The sequence below is a fragment of the Pomacea canaliculata genome, linkage group LG4 (genome assembly GCF_003073045.1).
Source record: "Pomacea canaliculata isolate SZHN2017 linkage group LG4, ASM307304v1, whole genome shotgun sequence".
NCBI lineage: Eukaryota > Metazoa > Mollusca > Gastropoda > Architaenioglossa > Ampullariidae > Pomacea > Pomacea canaliculata.
This window is the reverse complement of record NC_037593.1, coordinates 27,002,018-27,024,077: the sequence shown is the minus strand read 5'-3', so window position 1 is coordinate 27,024,077 and position 22,060 is coordinate 27,002,018. Positions and strand designations below refer to the sequence as shown.

At 35.5% G+C, this 22,060-nt stretch overlaps 3 protein-coding genes across 4 annotated transcripts; 2 read left to right on the top strand and 1 right to left on the bottom strand.

Annotated features, from left to right (window-relative positions):
• The first annotated feature begins 77 nt into the window (after positions 1 to 77).
• Positions 78 to 9,006, top strand: LOC112562086 (E3 ubiquitin-protein ligase RNFT1-like). Its single transcript, XM_025235087.1, has 10 exons — positions 78 to 166; positions 690 to 1,033; positions 1,310 to 1,592; positions 2,232 to 2,317; positions 2,664 to 2,779; positions 3,273 to 3,426; positions 3,657 to 3,803; positions 4,218 to 4,283; positions 4,705 to 4,806; positions 5,531 to 9,006. Exons 2-10 carry the CDS (start codon positions 716 to 718, stop codon positions 5,660 to 5,662), a joined length of 1,404 nt encoding a protein of 467 aa, XP_025090872.1. The 5' UTR covers positions 78 to 166; positions 690 to 715; the 3' UTR covers positions 5,663 to 9,006.
• LOC112562088 (probable tRNA (uracil-O(2)-)-methyltransferase) lies at positions 5,677 to 16,672 on the bottom strand. Its single transcript, XM_025235090.1, is given in 13 exon segments — positions 5,677 to 5,812; positions 9,178 to 9,402; positions 9,721 to 9,837; positions 9,978 to 10,512; positions 11,056 to 11,239; positions 11,706 to 11,812; positions 12,257 to 12,291; positions 12,294 to 12,327; positions 12,583 to 12,690; positions 13,147 to 13,221; positions 13,790 to 14,015; positions 14,734 to 14,857; positions 16,058 to 16,672. Coding segments are annotated over 12 exon segments (2,115 nt in total). The 5' UTR covers positions 16,410 to 16,672; the 3' UTR covers positions 5,677 to 5,812; positions 9,178 to 9,184.
• On the top strand, positions 16,670 to 20,664 carry LOC112562087 (density-regulated protein homolog). 2 transcript variants are annotated; one of them, XM_025235088.1, is made up of 7 exons: positions 16,680 to 16,783; positions 17,272 to 17,408; positions 17,916 to 17,935; positions 18,364 to 18,454; positions 19,153 to 19,356; positions 20,016 to 20,155; positions 20,459 to 20,664. In XM_025235088.1, exons 2-7 carry the CDS (start codon positions 17,309 to 17,311, stop codon positions 20,498 to 20,500), a joined length of 597 nt encoding a protein of 198 aa, XP_025090873.1. In that variant the 5' UTR covers positions 16,680 to 16,783; positions 17,272 to 17,308; the 3' UTR covers positions 20,501 to 20,664. The 2 variants fall into 2 exon arrangements, with proteins under 2 accessions (XP_025090874.1, XP_025090873.1); XM_025235089.1 differs by lacking the exons at positions 20,016 to 20,155; positions 20,459 to 20,664 and adding an exon at positions 19,463 to 19,503 and having other exon boundaries at positions 16,670 to 16,783; positions 19,153 to 19,401.
• Positions 20,665 to 22,060: the final 1,396 nt, after the last annotated feature.

Below are 22,060 nucleotides of genomic sequence, written 5' to 3'. Positions count from 1 at the left end.
ATTTAAGGCTTAAATAATCCTTAATTATTCCTACATAATTCAAGTAAATTAAAAAAGTTCGAAAACATTTTTAATTTCTTAGAGCAGGGGAAGGAACTGGATGTTACAGACCGAAATAAGCGATTAGTAAACACTGACGTAGAATCAACTTATCCTGTCACTAGAGGTAAGACTTGCTAAAATAATATATTGAAATGAACTAGAATATACGTTTACTATTTATATAATTTAAAAATATTTTCTCTCCGCGACTGTTTTGCCCGGTTTGGAAAACTTTTGTTCGGGCTTTATAGCAACGTCAGGACCATGAATATCAGTATTATGATGACATACTATGACAAATATTTGGGCACAGCTTTACTTTTGGGAGGGCTCACGACAACGTGAAATCTTTCACAAGGTAGGAAAGCTAGAAATGGGCTAGAAGTATGTTTAGGGGTGGGGTTAGTGTTTGCGTTGGGTTATGATTATCCCCCTCCCCTCCATGTCAGGAAATATGTCATGACGTCAATAGCAATTAATGTCAGTCGGTTGTGACCCCATCAAAAGTAAAGTTTGTCCAGTGCTTATTATATTTTATTGTTGTCTTCTGCACTGTTAGATATTCAATTTAGAATCGATACCAAGAATGCACAGATTTTAACTTAAATATCTATTTCCTTGTCAACAAGAAAGACACTTTTTTTCAGAGCTATGATGCCAAATCCATAGCTTTATGGCAGACAGAAGCCCAAACAGCACTGGTCAGCCAGTGAACCCAGAATATGGACTGCAGAGGTTGCCATGGAACATGGGCACACTTCATGTCCCAGAAAATTTCCAGACTCGTTTACCACGTTCAGCAATCAGCATTGCGCAAGAGCTTTTGCCAAACTTGCCTCATCATGTGTTCAATCAAAGCAGTGCATCTCAAGCACCTCGTTCCTTGCCATCTGCAGTGTCAGCAAATAACCAAGATGATGTGACTGTTGACATGGCATCCATGATGTTAGGAGAAAATAATGAAGGAGAAGTCATCAACTTAAATCCCCAGGTAATTGAAGACTGAACACTTGTGATGCATGACTCTGTCTATTGAATACAAACAGTTTAAGTTTTCAACATGTTCCTCTCTTTTCTAAAATTATTATTGATTTATTCAAACAAACTTAACATTTTTTTTAAAAGGGATTTGCTGAATATAATATTAAAAATGTAGTTTCTGAATGCATTGATCCTGATGGCATTAAATTTATTGTGTATAATTTAACATTATTTATACTTGCCTTTACAAACTCTTTTTTTTAAAAAATATATTTGATACCCACAGATGGTGGCTCGCATGGAGAATATTCGCAGTTTGCTGCAACATATGGTTGAGCAGCATCAGCAAAGTTCTCAGACACCTGTGGGTGCTGCTTTGGATTCTGCAAATGCCTCACACCCACACTCTCATAGACATAACCATGCACATGCCCATGGTCATAGTCATGCAGGAGAGGGACCAGCAGAGGGGCTAGCTGGGGTCCAGCAGTCATTGACAAGACTGCTACAGTCATCTGGCATCTTCTTCATTCTTTTACTGCTGCGCTTTATTTATGATCATAGACTAGGTATGCAGATAAGTTTTATTATTTATCTGTATGTTAGTGTACATGTATTTGCACACATGCTTCCATGTGCTGTTAGTGTACATACAAGTGTACAAGTTGGTATACATCTGTGTGTGAAAAAGATGATATGAACTTTCTGTGCATATATATCAGGGCTTCTGCTAAGGCTAAATTCTTTGGGGTCCCAGGGACCCCTTCTTCAGAGTTTTAAGGGGTCCCTGTTCTTCGCCCAACTTTGAATGGGACCCCATCGACGAAAATTGAAGGGGTCCTCCGAACTTTTAATGCGTACTGTACGCAATTTTTTGCGTAAGCAGAAGCCCTGTATATGTAAGCGTATTTGTATATACCTGCAAATCCTAAATATGGAAATTAGTTTTTCGAAGGGTGTGACTCATGTAAAAGCTGAAATAAAACTGCTTTTTGCTGCTAGAAGATTTGTATTACTTTACTAAAATTGCAGGAGTTTGTCTAACATATATGCTTATGACAACACTTGAATAATATGTATATAGATCATTATGCACTAGAATTCACACTACACATTTATACACACTCTTTTTGTGTATGTAAATTTATACTATTGTTGAAATGGTGGAGAATTCTTGAGAGTTATTCATCACTTTTCACCTTTTCCAGGTCTCCTTGTTATTCTGGCCATGGGCGGAACATTTTATTATGTCAATAAGAAGTTGGTTCAGTGCATTCATCAGACAGCAGTGCGGGTCAGTTGACTCATGTTAGTGCCTAAATCTTGACAATTACTATTGTTTCTGTAGAGACAAGTAAATATAGACAAGTAAATATAGGGCATTTTTGTATTTTATTTTCTATGTTGAATTTTTTATTGAAAGTAAATTTAAACCATAAAGCTGCACAGGACTGTATAGACAAGCATGTGCTACTCTGTGGATAGTTTACATATGCAAGTGTGGGCAGTTCCAGCATATGCAGTCAGTGAAAGTAAATGCTTATTTATAAATGGATGTGCACAGCCTCTTACACAAAAACATTATTTTGATTTTGTAGTTCTTTTTCAAGAATTTCTTTAAAATGTGACATTTTATGCAGGAGATTGGGACTGCACGTATAACAACACTTGCTTATCCCCTGTGGCTGATAGCATTTTTGGGTATCAACATTTGTCTCTTATACTACTGTTTCCAAGATCAAGCTCTTTGGAAAACGTGAGTCAATATAATTATTCTCCAGATGCCTCAGACATATCCTTTCATTGAATCACATTTTCACATTGTCAAGGCCTTTCCATTTGTACAATTTGATGCTGTTGTCTTAATATATATTTTTAAACCTTCATTCGATTATGTGTTATTTATTTTTCCAAAATTCCCAATTGAGTTTCATTCATAGTGGCCATACATATATGATGGTGAATGGATCCTGATTTATGTACAAAAAGTGGCACTTAAACTAGTGTAAATATGTGGCACTAAAGACTAAGGCATAGAGGCAAAGGAGGGGGAGGGTTATAGGCCAAATTGTGATATATAAAATCTAGGACAAAAAAATGAAGCAGGTTAACTGTTCAATCAGGTTGTTCTTCACTGCACCTTTATTATTAAAGTCAATAACTATATCCATCAATCAGAGCAAAGGCCTTCTTTTGTTTGTGTTTACTAACGTTTGCAGGAATGCATATTGTGGAATCTTGTGTTTCAGTTTCTTGTATCAGATGCCTACGGTAGCTGACATTGACGTGTGGACCTTGCTGTGGGTGGTATTACTGACAGATTTTGTGGTCAAGTTTGCAACAGTTGCTGTAAAATGTTTGGTCTTTCTGCTTCCATCCTGTTGTGTCCCTTACAGATCCAGGGTAAGTGATACTACAATATGTGAGTGAATGATTTGTGTGCACATAGGCATCCACACCATTTTGTTTGTGTGTGTAGGTATCCACACCATTCTGTGTGTGTGGGGATGGGTGTATATGTAAGCACATTCTTGCACACATTTTTGATGTGTGGTAAGATGTTCAGATTATTATACTTGATCTTGATCATTTAAAAGACTTCCATGCCTGCAGTAAATATCTTCATTTTTCAGGGCCAGTACTACATGTTCATTGAAAAACTTTCTCAGCTGTATCGAATTACACTTCCTATCATTCCTTGGATACACTACCTGCAAGATGACCAAGAAATTGGGCGCTGGTTTGCTTTGGTGACGGTGATTATTTACATCTTATTTAAGGTAAGACATGATTCACTGTCAGATTTACACTGCTCTTCTGAATAAAACAGTTTTTAAACTTATCTTCATTATCTTTCTGTACCTCATTATCTTTCTCTACTTGCTGCCTGCTTGTCAAAAGATGAGTAGGAAGTCAAAGTAGCCCCCTAACCTTTCAGTTGTTGGGGAGTGAGGTATTGGAGACCACACTTTCTTTTTTTGGGGACTTTACCATCTCTCCCTGGATGTTTTTTTTCCCCAACAGGAAGGAAATGAAGTAATAAAAAGTAGCTAACAACACGTTTAAAAAAGTCACTCAGAAAACAGATGGTGACCATTGTTTTTAGAGGATTCTTTATCCTTGATGAATAAAATCATCACACATTTCTCATTATTGTTTTTCATAAGAGCTGATTTTGGGTTGTTTTTTTCCAGCTTAGTACACTTTGGGTTGCTACCCTGGAGGTGTTGAAAGCTTTTCGCAGGCTCAGGATGCAAACAGTGAGTAAAGTTATCAGCTTGATTGTCTTCATTTTATTTGTTCCACAGTTGTTGTTTTTTTTGGATTAAAGATGATTTGCAACCCTAAATAAGTCTGTTAGTGCAGTAGAAACTTTATTGAGCTACAGAATTGACTTGATAGCAAAGCATGATTCTGTGAGATTAGTGAGCTTTTGTGACAGCTTCCAGCGTTTTGTGATTTTACTTCAAAGCAATATGTATTGATCAGCATCTACAACATTTATACTATTTGTAGCAATGGGTATAATTGGCAAGCAGAAAGGGGATAATTAAGAATGAATAGCTGTTTCTAGTGTCCTGTCGTGTGATGTGATATGAAGATTCATGTCTATGCTGTGAGCGTTTTCTGATAAACTGGGGGTAAAAAGAGGATTGCATGCATTTTTTTCCCTCTTATCAGAGCTTTGGTACCAAACCTGCATCAGAAGATTTGAAACAGCGTGGTACCACCTGTCCTATTTGCCAAGATGAGTTTAAGGACCCTGTATTGTTGACATGCAAGGTAAACAAAATAAACTGAAACTTAATTTGTACCTAGGAAAATTTTATTTTTGCTGAAGGTATTGTGATAATATTAATGAGACAGACATAGCATTCCTGAAGTCATTGTGGCCAAATAGCTTAGGCCAGGGATGCCCAACCTACAGCCCGCGATGCGGTGCCATCCGGCCCGCGAAACTTCTACCCACAGTGCAGGAAACTGGCATGTTAGTAATAAAAAAAATAAAAAAAACGAAAAAAAACCCCCGAAAAAAGGGAAGAAGTATTTATCCCCACGTAGGGGCGTTTCCCAATCTTTTTTTCGATGGACGAACATTTCAATTCACTTATCCGACTTGGTGTCTCTACGATGAGGCCGGACATTCAGAAGTTGGTTTTGGGAAAACAACTTCAAATTTCCAACTAATTACTACATAATTAATGGTAAGTACAACATGTTTCTAATAAAAAAAAAATGGTATCTGCTCTATTTTTTTTTTCCTTTTTTGTATTTTTGCGGTGAAGTGGCCCGCAACACGGCTGTCCGAAATGGATATGGCCCGCAGGCCGAAAAAGGTTGGGATCTTCCTGGTTCGAATTCTGTCGGCAACATGCGAAGTATCCTAAACAAATTGTTCCAGCATTTCCATTGATGCTGTAGTCATGTTTATGTACAGAAAATGTACATGTTGTTGGCTATCGTAACTATTTCTAGCAAACATGAACGTTGGTTTCATTTGTTGCAGCATATATTCTGCGAGAACTGTGTGTCCCTCTGGTTTGATAGAGAGAAGACCTGTCCAATGTGTCGAGCCCAGATTACTGATGATCCAGAATGGAGGGATGGCAGTACAAACCCCTCTCTGCAGTGGTACTAGTGCCAAAGTTCTCTAAGCTGCAGTTTGCTCTCAGGATGGTTAGAGCACTTCTTTTGTCTGCCACTTGTCTCAATTTTTATGCACACAGTGGGAATTAGCCATAGGTTGACGGAATCTTGCCAGTGATTTACAGGTGCACACATTTCCAGTCTAAAGAAAACAAAGAGATTTTGTTCACAAGTGCAAGATACAATTTTGGACAAAACATTTTATCACATAATACAGCTGTTCTGAGCATTTTGTGTGTGTGTGTGTGTGAGAGAAAGACAGTGAGTGTGCATGTGCATACCTGGTTGCCTTTCAGATTTATGCAGTGAGTGCATGGTTCTGTAATAGCATATATATCGAAATATAAAATGTAAATATATATAGTTCAAAATAATTTGCCCTCTGTCTCACCGTCTTGGGACCCCTTTTATTTCAATAATATTGCAGGAGTGTAGAAGTATTGCTGACATCAGGTATTTTGCAGTTAAAATTCATCTCTCTAATAAATGCTACAATAAAAAATCAAACATTGTGATAAATGATTGGCACCAGATAAGTGTGCTTTAATAAAACCAAGATAACCTGGTTTCACAGTTTGTTTCATGGCTCTTAGCAATAATTTTATTCACTAATTTGTACATGAAAAGTCCTTTCTGAATATGCTTGCATCATTTATATCAATTTTAACTAATGATTTTATACATTTGTTGAATGTTTCCAAATAAACTCTTATCTTGTAACTGGTAAAACTGGTTTAGTTTATTACATAGCTTTTATTTTTAATCTAACAGAAGTAGCTCATATTACTGGATGAATGCAAAAAAGGATATCAAGTAACTGGTCTTCAAAGTTTACTGAGGGAACATACACATTTTCAAGTTATTTTTTAGTCTTTAACATTTAAGTCTCATATTTTAAACATAACACCTATGTGAAAACATTTGTGCTCATTTACCTTCAAAATAAAAAAAAATGCACGTGCTTTATATTATTTCTACAACTGTTACGAAAGCACACATCAGAAACAAGAACCAGTTTTTCTTACATGTAGATTAACTCAATTACTTAAATATAGTGATACATCCCCCAAGTGAAAAGTGTATTTTTCAATTGGTTCTTTATTACTAGATCTGTGGAATGATGTCCCTTCCAGTGTTCAGTTGTTTACCTGGTCGTGGAGTGGAGTACCACAGAAAGTATACATGAAGATACTCTAATTTCCTTTACTGGATGCTTACTAAGCCAATTTTATGAGCTGTTTTGATGACATTGTTAGCATTGTAACATAATTTATCTGTACAAAAAGATAAATTGTTGGGTTTTGGTTTGTTATCAAACCCACTCTCTGCCATCTACGATGCTTTTATGATAGCATTATTGTATTTTGTAGTGTTCACTAGTATTTATCAAAATAATAATTTTTTAAAATTTCTGGAGGCTTTCCTGAAATTCTATTGTGCCATGTATTTTGAAATTGCAGAAATAGTGCAAGTGAAGAAAATATGTATAGGAAGAGTGCTCGAGAGTTGCTTATTAGGCTATCATTGGAATTGTTGCTTATTTTCACTTCTCTAGTATTGAAGCGCTTGTAAATGCACTAAAAATAAGGCAGGACATACTTCTGCAAAAGGATGTTTTCAAAATTCTTCAAGGCAAGATGACATACTGGACTGAACATTGGGAGTGTTGTTTGTAGGACATTCTACTTTAACAGAAAAATACCTTTTTAACAGGAAGCATATTTTTGAATGTGATGGTGTTTAGATTTGTTTTTTGGACTATCATGTAGATATTTGCCAAATATAATAACACATTTAACATTGTGTGTCCATAACACAGTGAAGGCACCACGAAAATGTTTCAATAACCCTGCACATTGGAAATAATATGAATGGTACAATTTTTATGTAGTGAATTTTGGAGATGAACATCACAACACACAGTTAATTTTCTTCATTGTGCATTTGTTTTTGTACTGTCTGTCCCAAATTCCAGCATAGGTGAGTTCAGTGTACAAAAGACGACAGCACAAACCTGACAGGATTTGTATTCATCCAATTAACAAAAATATTGCCTTCTTAAGCTATGTTTTGTGACATAGTTTCTAGTTTTATCTTTTTTCTAAATAGCCTGTTTAAAGATGCAAACATGATTTGGAACTAGCACAAAAATCCCATGCTTCATGGAAATTGTCCCGAATAGTAACTATTTGTTTTGACAGCAATCCTGCCAGTTTGAATTTGAGCCATATTATGCCAGTCTCTTTGCTTGTGCCTGTGATAGAGCCATAATGCTTGCTCACATTGATAAAGTTTTGAATGTTCGCTGTGATGTAAGAAGTGTTGTTTTTTGTATGTTTAAAATAAATGGCAAGACTATGTACTAAAAAGAAACAAACAAAACTAGTGAAAACAAAATTTCTTGACTCCTTGTCAGGAGAAATCACCTTTCTACTTTGTAGCAATCCCTGTCAAAATCAAAGTGAATTCCTTTGTGATCTGTGGGATATGCCAGTGACCTGGAACTATCCTATGTGATTTATGAGCATCTGTAAACATCTGGTTATTCACAGAACTTTAAACAAAATGATTATTTATGTACAAGTAGTTTAATGGGTAAGTATAATGAATGTATGTTTCTAAGTCTAAATGGCCTAATAACATTTCCTCAGTTCTTCCTGTGTTTGCATCATGCATACAAGTTTTACAGATGGATTATATGTGTGCATAAGAATGTGCACAGATATGAAAGACATGTAAACAAAAAGTATATTTTGTTACATCAAGATAAAGAGATGTTAGTAAAATTTTCTTGTTACCCATGCTGTAGACTTTGTAAAGCATCGATCAATTATCAAAACACCTTTCTTCCAAGTGACAATCACAGGACCCAAAACCCTTGAATGTATAAAGTGTAATATTTTTATTTAAACTTTGTAAACTGTTCTTTCACAGTTAATTAAAAGTGCAGTACATCAGTATTAAAAACCTGACATCAAAAGCCTCTTCTGGCTACAGTGAACCTGCACAAACTGGTATGGTTTATGTTACCCAGCATGACACAAAGAAACAGGCTTACAGCTAAGCAGTGAATGTCAGCAACTGTACCTATCTAGTTCCCACAACCCCAACCCCCATCATATGAATAACCAGTACCAATGGACCAGCACATATGAATGGTGTTTACGACTGTTAAAATCGACACATTAGAGTTTCTGTAAGCTTTTGCATGTTTCACACAAAGCATATCTACTGAAAATATTTTTAAGTCACACAGGAATTACCTACTTTGAGGGCTTCTCTTGGTTGTATACATTGGTCTCATGTGAAATAAAGGTAAATATTAAAATGCTAAAACTGTTTTGATGAATGAAAGATGCTTAACCGGAATGTTCAGGGATTGATGATGCATATCCATGCATAAGTTTAGTTATGTGAAATGTTTTTAATCCTGTTAAATGAAAACATTATCTCTTGAAAAACCTCTTGTAAAGGCACTTTGTGATACAACTTAATTTCTTAATTCACCTTCTCGTCACTTGGGTTCAACTCGAGGTCGCAGTTCCTCAAAGCCATGAGCAAAGTTACACTTTTCTGCCTGCCGTGGACATCCATCAGGGTGGTTACCATGGAACCAACAAAGAGTAGTCTTGTAGCATAATGAAGCGTCCTTCTTAGGTGCTTTAGCAGCAGGCTTATGTGCCCAGGGATTGCTCACAGAAAAGTCTCTAAGCTGAACCTTTCCTCCTGACACTGAATGTAATAAAAAAATACCATGAATGTTTACATGGAGTATTGTTGCTAACATAACATTTTTCATGAGTTAATCCTACCCTTTAATCACGAAGAAGACCTTGTATGACAAAAATGAGATGAAATGTGTAAGGACCGATGCGAAATTAAAAAGCAAGCCTAATTAAAAACCCGCAAGTCTGTAAAGCCTCTCCTTAAAAAAAAAATTTCCAAAAAGAACCATAATGATTCAGTTACTGCAGGTTGCAATGAATAAAGAAAAAAATAACAATGAAAAAATGACAACATGAAAAAGTGTATGAGTTTGTGCATTCTTGCCTTGGAAAATGTGACTATGGTTTCTTAAAAGTGTTTGCACTCCTCCACACTGTGACTTAAGTTCCTCCAAAGTAGATCTGTCCAGCATCTCTACCACAGAACTTAAGGGGATGCTCCCTGCAAAATGTCAGAAATTAATATTTGTAAACACTGAGCAGAGAAGAAATTTTTGACAAATTTCAATCCTTAGAGCAATAACAAGTAGCTGCTCTGTTTTTTTTTTATCTTTTTCTAGAAAAGCCATAAACCTTTCTTACCACCCTTTCTCCACAAGTCTCCTGTGTGAGAGACAGCAGCCTGGGCATTGTCTGCAGCCATCACAGCCTTAAACACCATGTGCACTACTCTGTCTTTAGTTGTCTGCAGCACCTGCTGGCAGTTACGCACTGGCTCTTCGTTGCTGCGAGTAGAGAACCCTTCTGCCCAGTGCCTTGGGCCATCTTTTCTGCCGCCATCTCCTACTGTCATTGCGGAAGTCTGACTAGTGTGAATGCATCCACCACAACTAAGTAAGTTGTCTTGGTGATGGTGGACCCCATGTTGTTTACCATATTCGGGGCAGTTTTTATTATCACTGGACACACTATAATGAGAACGCTTAAGATCCTGGGAATCTGCATCCCCTGTGGCAATGTGGTTATTTTCTGTCAAAGAAAGATTTGACACCACAACTGATTGGTCCATCTTGTCTGTTTTCAGGAAGCAGCGATCATTGATAAATGCTTGAATCTGTTTGTCTATTATATGTTCTTCCTCTTTGCTGTATGTACGATGTCGTCCAATCTGACAGACCTGTAGCAATGAAGTTAAAATCTGGGATTAACCAGGCGTATCGCCTTAAAAAAAAAAAAGCTCCCTTTATGAAGGTCATTTTGTAGAAGTATTTCTCAAGTACTGGTAAATATAGGATCTCATATGATGATAATTTATGACTCAGAAATGTCCCTCACATTTATCATCAACTAGAGCATCAAGTACTAGGTAGGAAGGCCGTATTTTTTCTCACAAGCCTACAGTACTTTTTTGTGACACCTATAAGAGATTTTGAAGATGGCCTTTCATGTGTAAAGACATCTCACACTATAGTATACTGCCCACTTGCCTTGTTTTTTCATTTATTTAGGATAAATTCTCAAAATTCTAGATTCTCACAGAAACTGGAAATATTTAACTTTTTTTTTCTTTTGCAAAATCTTTGTAATTAGCAGATAGGATAGAAAAAAACAAAAACAGTACCTCTGGGATTCTGCAAGAATTTACAACTACAATAACAGCAGAGATACAGATAGCATGATATCTACTGCCTGTTGATTTGTAGTAAAAAAAACCACTCACCCGTTTGGTGGATGGAATGCGAAGCACGTCCTCTTCAACCTGAAAGCCACACACCTGCCCAACCTGAGTCACAAATGTCAGGTAAGTTCGGTACTGCGATTCCCCCTTTTTCTTTTGGTTGAAGCGCCGATTGAAGTCATGGTGGCAGCAAGGTAAAACGAAGTAACTACAGGTGTAGGAAGATCTGAGACGAAATGTAGATTTACACACTGTGAAATCTTAGTCACACAGGTAGAGAGTATTATCAGAGTGAGAGTCATGTTCATCGCATTTTTCAGAAAAATTTCTTTATTCTTGGTCATCCCACATATCAAACTCACCTAAATAAATATTTGATGAAGTAAAAAGAAAAATTACCTCTCATTAACTTCAACTTTGTTGCCAAAACTGTTATGTAGTTTATTCCATATAAAATGCACACATTTAGTTCCCTTTGCTACCCTATGATATATATATTTGTAAACAGGTACACATGTGTGTGTATATGTGTGTGTTTAAAAAAATTATAAAACAATTTGTTAAGCTGTGGAATAGTGCAAACCATCAAGAGATGAACACTTTAATTTCATATATCTCATGGCATTTGCTTCAGGGCATAAACAGGCACTATACGATAAACTGAAAATTGTAATGCTTATCATTCAACACACCTTGCTGCAATCACTGGTATCCATGGTGTTAATTCATCACTATGGTTACCAATGATCCAGTCATATTCAGGAAACAGGTTTTCTGCTGATGGAGTGATGGGCCGTTCCTACAGAAATTAAAACAAATGCAAGCAAATATGATGCAAGATCCAAAATAGCAAAACTCACAGTATTTGCTTTACATCTATTACCAAATGGTGCAATAGTCAAATTCTTAAGGTCAGATAAATATAGAGATTCTCTTCCCCTCCACCACTCTTTGACACAAATAAAGTCTAAGGCAAGCTAAATTTGTAGACAGCAAAGCTCAGACTAAATACTGATGGTGGTAGAATGCTGGAAAATATAATCTGTCATAACCTTGCTTTGAGCAGCACTTTTCATGTGCAATAGACCTGTGGTATTCATTTTTAATTTACACCAATATAAAGCATTCTATATTGTATTGAATGTAAAAGAAATGAATCCAAATTATAGGTTAGAGAATGAAATACTACATCTATTAACTAGGATCTTTATCAATCAAATAATCATTAAATAACTGGACATACCTGTAGCTGAACATCAGTCTCATACATGTCCCAGATTTTCTACGACGAAGATCAATGCCAACTCCTTTGTGCTGCAAAGTAATTTTCAAATATAAAATGTTTACGTGTGCTGATTTTGCATAAAAAACACTCTCAGAAAAATCTATTTTTTGTCCACTGAAATGAAAAAGCAATAATGCATAAAATTTAAACCTATTTATGAACATAGGACATTTTTCATGCAAAAATGTATATACAATATTTTTTCCCACGACTACCAGTTCCAACCACTGTAACAATGTAAAGAAAGAAAATGCATGTGCATGCATATTCACATAAGCACTGACCCCTTCTCTTGTAAGAATGTAGACTAGAAGTCCATTTCCACAACCTAGATCCACAAATGTTTGCCATCTGCTGGTGTCTGATCTGTCCCGTTCCTCTTCCCATAGAAGCTATGTCAACATTAATTATGGGGGTAAAAGCTGCTTTGCTTATCAAATAAGCAGCCAAAATGATGATAATGCTAAAAATATAGCTTAGTACTTATAAATGTAGATACATCTTCGTTCTAGTACTGTGAAGCACATGAACAATCAATCACTGAAGAGTATCTTCCATGTGCCTTTGAACAATTTGTAGTTGGAAATACACAATGCATTACATACATTGTGTGTAGGTGTGCACCCACACATACATGTGTGTTGTGCATGCATGGAAACTCAGCTTTTCCACCCACGCTCGCACACGCAAACACTATCTATCTATCTATCTATTCCTCTTTGTGCATCAGGTTGCACATAAGGCCTCAACCAGAGTCCGCCACCGATGAATCCAGCAAAAAACACAAACTGTCTTTGGACTCTGTACCTTCAAAATGCTTAGCAAGTTGCAAGAATAGGGTCATCGACTTCCTGTTAGTAATATGTGGCAATAGCAATATCTTCATACACAAACTTCTGTGGGTCAGTAGTTTCACTCCAGTTCTATAAAATAAATTGTACAAACACACACAGACAGATATATATACATGTATATATGTGGTTCATCTCAACATTTAATATTCAAATGCTCATTAAAAACATTGTGTCAAAAAATTCTAATATTAAAAGATGCTTGATATTTTGAAGTCATTTTATTACTGTTATGCTTTAATGTGATTTATTTTTACATTATATTTTAAAAGTTAAATATATTTTTTTATGCTTAATTTCTTATTTTAACTTTCATTATCTGTGTGTTCTGTAACCTGTAGCTGAGCATGTTTTGTATCATAGCATGTTGTTCTTAGCCAGTGTTTTTAATGTCTTTTCTTATCAATGGTCAGTGCAGAGAGTGCAACCTGCTTTTGGTTGTGATGCTGCATGATAAAAGTGTTCTATTATTATTGTTATTATTTTGTCTCAAAATGTTCCATTCATGTATGTATGATACTTACCTCTAAGAACACTAGAATCTGTGTTTGAATCAACACAAAATTTTGTTTTGGAAACGCAGAATGTTTAGATCTATGACTACAGAGTGGACTGACTGTGTTAACAGATATCAACTAACCTGGACTAGGTGTGGACCATACTTCTTCTTGAGGTCAGCATACTTTAGACTGTAGCGATCAACACCCACAAGCTTCAGAGAGGTGATCCTAGTATTCAGGTGTTCTTCTGATGTCCATGATGCTATCTTTGGTAACAAGGTGTCACAAAGCCATTGAACTGTCATTTGTGAATGACTTGAATCACTTGCATTTTCGCTGGATACCATTTTACTGCTGACTGTTATACTACATATAAAGATTTTATAACAAAAATATTATGAGTTGAGAAAATGTTTTTAACAACTTGCATTTCATCAAAAGTCAAATTTATGATATTGTGTTGGAACATGTGATTACATCAATGCCAACACAAGGGATGGGAAAAAATGTTGGCTAGTTACATTTAACATATTCTAACCTGTTCCCAGGTGAGAGTGGGCATCACAAGCACCAACGTTTGTGCACTAATGCACACACAGTGTGTTATGCATGTGTGTGTGTATTATAATATGTCATGCACACACACACACACACTCTTTATTTCCCAGACTTAACACACTCATGAAGAATACATGCAAACTCCCCAATTTATGCAAGATGAAAATCACCAATTATTTTTTTTGGCATAAAACAGCACCAGGGCACAGTCACCAGATTGTACACATCAATGTTTCCCTTCTACCACCTTCCATAAAAAAAAATGTTTGTTCGCTGAGAAAAGCACCAAAAACTGAAAATCAGTTCACATCTTTGGTTCACCCTGATGCAACACGTACTTTCAAACCTTTAAATCCAACACTGAACCTAACCCTTTCCCAACCTTTTTAATAATACTAACTGTAACACAAGCCCTTATAGAAACCCTAACCTCTGTCCATCAAGGTCCCTGGGTTCCATAAAGCACACACACACACACACGTGTGCACAAGCACAATTCAAAACAAAACCTTCTGCTTCCATGTACCTTTTATTGTTTCCATCTGTGTATGCAAGTCTGTAGGTTAGTTCTGCAGAGACTTCTATATCCGCATGAGTGCTCCCTTTTTTGTAATGAAGAGGGCAGAATGTAAAGCTGTTGGCTGATGAATCTGAAACACGGAATGACTATTTTTTTTTTTTTACAAAAAAGAATGAGAGAAACAAAATAAAGATAATGTGGTTTAAGAAATGAAATATATAAAACAGTAGAATGTCTAGTAAAAGGGTAAAGGTCATCCCCCAAACCTTTCAGGTCGTTTAGGGGGTGAGGTATTTTCTGGGGGCCAGCTTTATGTGAGGGTGGCGCCCATTTCCTCTCCCTTGCTGCTTTACCTTCCCCAACCCTATATGGCTAGGTACCTAATCCCACCAGCTAGGTCGACTGGGGAAAGTTTGATGCAGTCAGTTTGGATGCCAGCGCTCTAATCATTCTGCTATTCGCTTCCCTTCACAACCTTCGCATCACAACCAAAACAGGTTGCACTCTCTGCACTGACCAGTGATAATTAAGAAAAGACATTAAAAACACTGGCTAAGAACAACATGCTATAAATTTATAGAGATACTTTCCAAGTAGAGACCATGATATGTTTTTTGTCAGTACACAATAATTAATATTGATGCTATAACCCTATGGCTAGTTGCTAGAAATGGTAATAAAAAAAAAATCAGCATTTCCCATAACACAGATGTTCCCAAATCCCATTAAGACAACTCCAAATCATACAAAGACATTTGCCTAGGACAGTATTAGGCTGGAGACCAAACATATGCCAGTTGTCGTACCTGTTATCAAATGTCAGTGACAAAGCATTTTACAACATATATCACATGATCATAATTAAAGCAGTTTCTTCACATCAGGGATCAAGATCATGATAATATTAATGCATGTACACTGAAGTATACTTTTTGTGACTTTTTAGTAAAACACTTAATGTTTAACCCCAATAATTTTAGCAAATGATCTAAAAAAAAACCCAAAAAACCACAACAGTATATATAGTCTGATCGAACACCCTTTTACTTTGTTGATAGGAAACACTGTAAAACGACTACATGTAGAATTCATGCTCCGATTTTAAAAACGGAGATTAAAAGTTGTTAAAAGATGTTGGAAAGTACACTTAAAATCGTTATCACCACAACTTGATAATCTCTGTTGACCAACACAGCTGATAAAAAAAAAGAAAAAAAAAGAAAAAATTCTCTTTACACTTAAAACAAAAGCAAGAGGACGATTTGTATTTTGAAAATCTCTATTTTAAAATTGTTTTTAAATTTTCTATAATACCGCATTTTTTGCCTACCATATACAACAATCTCAGTTAGGGTGGGGAACACATCTGATTGTTTTGGTACCATCTCCCTCAGCACTAGTATGAACGGATCACAGGTTGCTTTAAAATCAGCCTCAAGAACATAGTGACTGTCACATTCTTGACTTTTATCTACCGTTTCCCACGATGCCCCTTTATTGCTCAGGAATCTGAAGACAGAATCCACTGAATCTGCAGGAATTATGGACAATATTTTTGCTCCACAAAGTCGCCTGTTGACAACGTGAGGCTTATTGATCCAGACCGTTACAGCGTCTAAAAAACTTGAAAGACAACCTTTCGTTGCCAGTGTTCTTCGATCTTCTAAATCCAGTCTATGCATTTTTTTAAATAAACCTTTCCACCTGTGAGCGAATACTGTAAGACAAATGGTTTGATAGTTAATGTATCGTCTGCACTTCTAGCAGTAAGTACGCATCCACATGTTCGCGAACCTCGGTGGTTCTTTGAGAGGTTTGAGAAATAGAAACTATTTAAGAACTATTATGCTGATAAACTGTCCTCAAAAGAACTATATTTCTGTTACTTTTTCTGAAAAGCTTAGCTAATTATTATATTTCAATATTTGCAAGTGGCAAATAAAATCTTAAGTAGCTAAAGCTTTACAAAATTTGTTAGCTTTAACCAGCTCTTCCATTAACAACTTCCGCTTAGACGGCATGCGCTTATCATAGAAGGCCGAGAAACCGAGGAAACGTAAGTCGGGTTGTTAAGAGAAAAAAAAGAAAGTAATGTCATACGGTGTAAGGTATTAATTAGACAAAATCATTAGAAACTTGATGGTTCAAAGCGTACGAGAATCTCGCCAACTGAGTAAAATGCACTAAAACATACTAAAATATGCTAAATTAGTGTGCATGTATTTATTTAAAATGAAAATATTGTAAGCAATTTAAAACAAGGTAAAAGTAATATGATTTACTTATAAATTTATTTTGAAACTTTGTTCTTTCGAAGATAACTACATGTGCATTAATTTAGTCCATCAGACGAGAAGAAGAAAAAAAAAAAGCTCGATCTATTCTATAGGCAAGAACAAAAGCTGTGTGCGTGAGAGAGAGAGGCAAATGTTGAACACAATGTTTTTGTCATTATGTGAAGATTTTGACATTGCTTGAAGTTTGGAACGGCTTAAGATTACTGAATTGTGGTCATCATTTACAACCTGTGCTTATTTTAAATAGGTTTGCAGTGTTTGCGAGCTTCAGGAGCTCGTTAAAAATGGCAGACGTTGCAGATTCAGCGCAGGAAAGATCGTTTCTGACATACTCTGGCCCTAAAGATGGTGTCCGGTATCCTCTTAAAGTCAAATACTGTGGAGGTTGTTAATTTTGTTATGCTTATATGAAGGAATAAATCAGTCATTATAAATATGTAGATTAAAGTTAAAGTTATCGTTGGGAATACTTAAACTGCAGAAATTGTTAGAGTGGTTAGTAATTAATAAATTACACAAATTATTGTTTCCAGTAAAGCTGTGCAGATTTTTTTTTCATTTTTTTTACCAGTTTGCTCTTTGATGAAAAGGAACTATTAGGTTCTAGCTAAATAAATATGCTTTTGCCATAGTATGTCATGAGCTATTATCTATAGTGCTGTTATCAGTCATTAACCCTGTAGTTAGTGGACGTGTAGGAATTACAAGTTTAATGATTGATATTAATGTGTTTGCATGGCTAAACCAATTTGGTAAACAGTGAACGTAAATCATCTAAACAGCATTTTTTAAAGTTTAAAAATATAATGCTATGAGTAAAGTCATTATAGGTACACTTTTCACTTCAAATTTTCAATTTTGTCTTATTGAATAATCCTTTTATACTTGCAGAATGCACCATGCCTTTAGAGGTAAGCTTTTTAGCACGTATTTTTATAGTTAATTTGTTCTTTTTTGTATAAGTTCTCTAAAGCAATGTAAAAAGACTCATGTGTGTTAATCATTTCTTTTACCTTTAAGAATAGTAATAATAATAACTGTAAAATTTGTATATCGCATACTCACACTCATAAGGAGCATGCTCTTAGTGCTTAAAACTAAGAACAAGACATGGGCAACATATGAGGGACAGAAGAACAAGCAAAGAATACATGAATAACAGAAGGATAAACAACAGAAATGATGACGAATAAAAGACAAATATAAAAATGTAAAGAGGATCCAAGTAACAAAGACTGAGAGTATCGCTATTTTGCAGAAGTAAGTTTTGCTTACATGTAAAATTGTGTAATAATTAGTGATAGATGCCATTTTTTAATGTAGCAGCTTTGTCTTACAGTACTGTGAATATTACGTCAGCTATGACAAGTGCAAAGAGTGGCTTGAGAAAAATCTACCAGAAGAATTTGAGAAACTGACAACTGGTAAAGGTATAATAAAAATATCACGATGTCTTTGACACTGCTGTACTATCTAGGGTCGTGTAATGTAGGTTATGTAATTCTTTGCTGTCATTGTCATGAGTTCCAGCATAGTTGTTTCGCTTCCTTATTCTGTCATTCTTACTCTCAAGCTCTGGCTTGTATGCTTTTTTTTTTTTAGCTGTTTTCTCCCATGTTTACATAGAAGTGAAATATTTACAGCAATAACCCAAATCATTTTTTAAAGCTGTGCAGGAGTAATGTGCATTTAAAAGCTCAGCCCACACCCTCTATTTTTTTAAAAAACTTTTTGTATTCAAAGCTCATTATGTATTTAATGTACATACTTTCTGCCAGTTGTGCAAAATATAAATTCATGGACGTCTTCTATTTAGTTTTCCATCTCTGCCATTTTTAATTGTAGAATTTTTTTTGTTTTCTTGTTTGAAAAAAATTAAGGCATAGCATTTTAGTGACATTATTGGTCATGTTTATGAAAAATGTATTTAATCGGTAACAGTTTTTTTTAACTTCATAATGAAACTTTTAGTACTGATGGACAGAAAATAGAGTTTATAAAGTTTTGTGGAAAGATGCACATGCTATGAGAACTATATCACCTAAGTTGTTGCTAGAAAAGACCATAACTTCAAAAGAAGTCTTCTGGTCTTGTTTTCTTATGCTGAAAATTTAGTTTGATTTGCAAGGTGGAGAAGGTGATACTGAAAAGAAGGAAGAAGCTGGGGGAACTGCTGGAGGAGGAGGTGAAGAGAAGAAGAAGCGGCAGACAAGGGGAGGTAAAAGTGTGATGAAAGCCAAGAAAAAACTTGAACCTCAAGGCATCAAGATGTGGACAGCTAGCCGTGGAAAGAAAAAGAAAGTTACAGTTGTGGTGGGGCTGGCTAGTTATGGTAAGCTATCTGTAATTAAATTTCTTTCATTTATTCATTTAATAGGTTGTAAAATCTACATCCTAGCTATCTGTAATTAAATTTCTTTCATTTATTCATTTAATAGGTTGTAAAATCTACATCCTATCATAATTGTTTGGCACAATGTACACAGAACTCTAAACTCTTCAGATATATATATACAGTCTAGATTTCATGACAGCTAAATTTTTTTTTTATTAATACCTTGAATAGATTGTGTAAAATTCATAATAGATAAAAAGAAGTTACAATGCACTAATTTGTAGTTAATATACTTGTAATGGGAATGTCATTTTCGTGTGATTTTGTGTTTAGTTTAGAGGTCAGACTGACATATAATCTTACGTATGAGCTGCATGCTGTTCATTGATTTTCAACAAAAACAAATGTTTACATTTTTGAATCATATTAATGTTTATTGCAAGAGCAACCTATCTTACATCTAGATTCTGCAGGTTTTTTATGTGTGAAAAATGGGGCTTTGTTTTTTTTTGGGTTTTTTTTTGTGTGGCACATACAGTCACTTAATTTTAATTCATGTAGGTGTTTATAAATGTCTTTGTTATTGTTATATTCTTCAAATTGTGTGATGTAAATACCTTGCTCAGATTAAACATATATGTGTATATCATGGCCAGAAATTGACCTGAAGGAAGCTAGCAAGTACTTTGCTACAAAGTTCTCATGTGGATCATCAATTAGTGGTGATGATGAAATTGTGATTCAAGGTGATGTTAAAGACGATCTCTTTGACATTTTACCAGAAAAATGGCCACAGGTAAACTTTTATTTAGTCTGGGAGGAAACATCTTTTAAGGACAAACAGCTTCACTTAAAAAGAAACTTTTAGCTTATGATAATAGAATTCAGTGTCTTTAGTGTAAGTGTTCTTCTGAACCTCTTTTGGTTAAAAAAAAAAAAAGTTTTATTTTAAAGATCCCTTTCATGTATATGTGTATGTTATTCTATTCACTTATTTTGATGTGCTTTAAAAGTTTTATGTGCATGTTTTGAAGTAGGAGTGTGAAGGCTAGATTTCGTTTACAGAGAAAGTTTTTAACATTCTTTTTGCAATTTTCAGATTGATGAAGACGATATTGAAGATCAAGGTGACAAGAAATGATCCTTTCTTTCACCTGGCTAATTGTCTGTTGTCTGAGTGAATATATTCTCTGTGGCTTGGCATGGTGTCTTCATAATGTACAGTCCATTTTTTTTCTTTTTTTCTTATTTACATGAGAATGGGTATTTTGTTTTATGAAATGTGAAATAAAATCTTTAAAGTCCTTTTTTTTTATATATATTCTTGATGTAAATGATTTCAAGATTTGTTGTCATACAACTAATTTGCAACAGGAAGAAACAGCCATCTGCTATTTCTTTGATAACTACTCTATCAGCACAAAGACCATCAGACAAGAATACAACTTTGAGAGTTGCAGAGGGGCAATAATTATAAAGTCTTTTTCACTCTCATCAAAGTGCCCAAGAGAAGGTCTTATGATAAACTTTGCGAGTAACACTTCACCATTTTTCTGTAGAAGTAAGTGCTATGATCCAGCCTTATATATCTGCTAACATCAACATCTAACATCTAAGGCAATATCTCTAGCTTGCTGGTAACATGTAGATGAGTTGCATTCCACACTCTAATGTAGTCACTGTGGCCATAGTAGCTGAGATTAGGGTTAAATTTGTCTTTTGCAGTGGAATTGATCATTGTGGACTTTGTTTTGCTGCTGTGGTTGGAAGCAGTCCTTTTTACATTTAGCACTAACGATCAGGCTTTGAGATGAGTAGACAACTGACAGCTCTAGATAAATAGCAGTACTCTGCTTTTCTACAAATGATATAAGATCTTATCAATCCAGAATGAGAGTGGAGAGTACCTTTCTGCATATTAATATCCTGTAATGGGGGTTGCTTGCCTAGTCTTGCCACAATAACAAACACAAGTCAATACTCTCATGGGTTCAGGTGCTTTTTGTCTACCGTCCATTGATGGTTCTGGCTAGGACGAAGCATAGATAGAAAATGACTAAAACTGCTTGGTGGGGTGATGCGACCGCCACCTGGCCAATAGCTCCCCACTCTTGTTCTCCTTCGGTCACAGGCTGCCACCCGGCCAGTTAATTTTTATAAATTAGCAAACCAAGAAATATAGATACATTGCATTATAATAATAATAAATGCAAAATTTGCAAAGCACATACAATCCTAAGGAGTGTGCTCTTAGTGCTTAAGAACGAGAATGAAATATGGACATCATACAAGGACAGGAAACCAAATAGCACAGGAACTATAAAAGAATCAACAACCACACTAAACAAAGAATAAAATCAAATACAGAAAACACAGAGGAACCCAAAGAACAATAGCTGAGAGTAACATGATATTGCAAAAGGAAGGGTGTGAAAAAAAAGGACTAGCGTTATGGGAAAGGTTGTTAGGAGTAATGATTACGGAAGAGGTGTGTTTTCAGTGCACATTTAAAGAATTCAATAGTGGGTAGCGGCTATAGAAATTATTACAACAGATAAACCAAAACTGGAAGAAGGATCCTGAAACCAGCATAGAACGCTACTACTGAGGACCTCACAGCCTCAGACCCTGCAGGAAGGCACCCTATGGAAGAAAGCACCTCTCAGTAATGGACCCCTTCAACAGCCCGTCCCCCTCAATA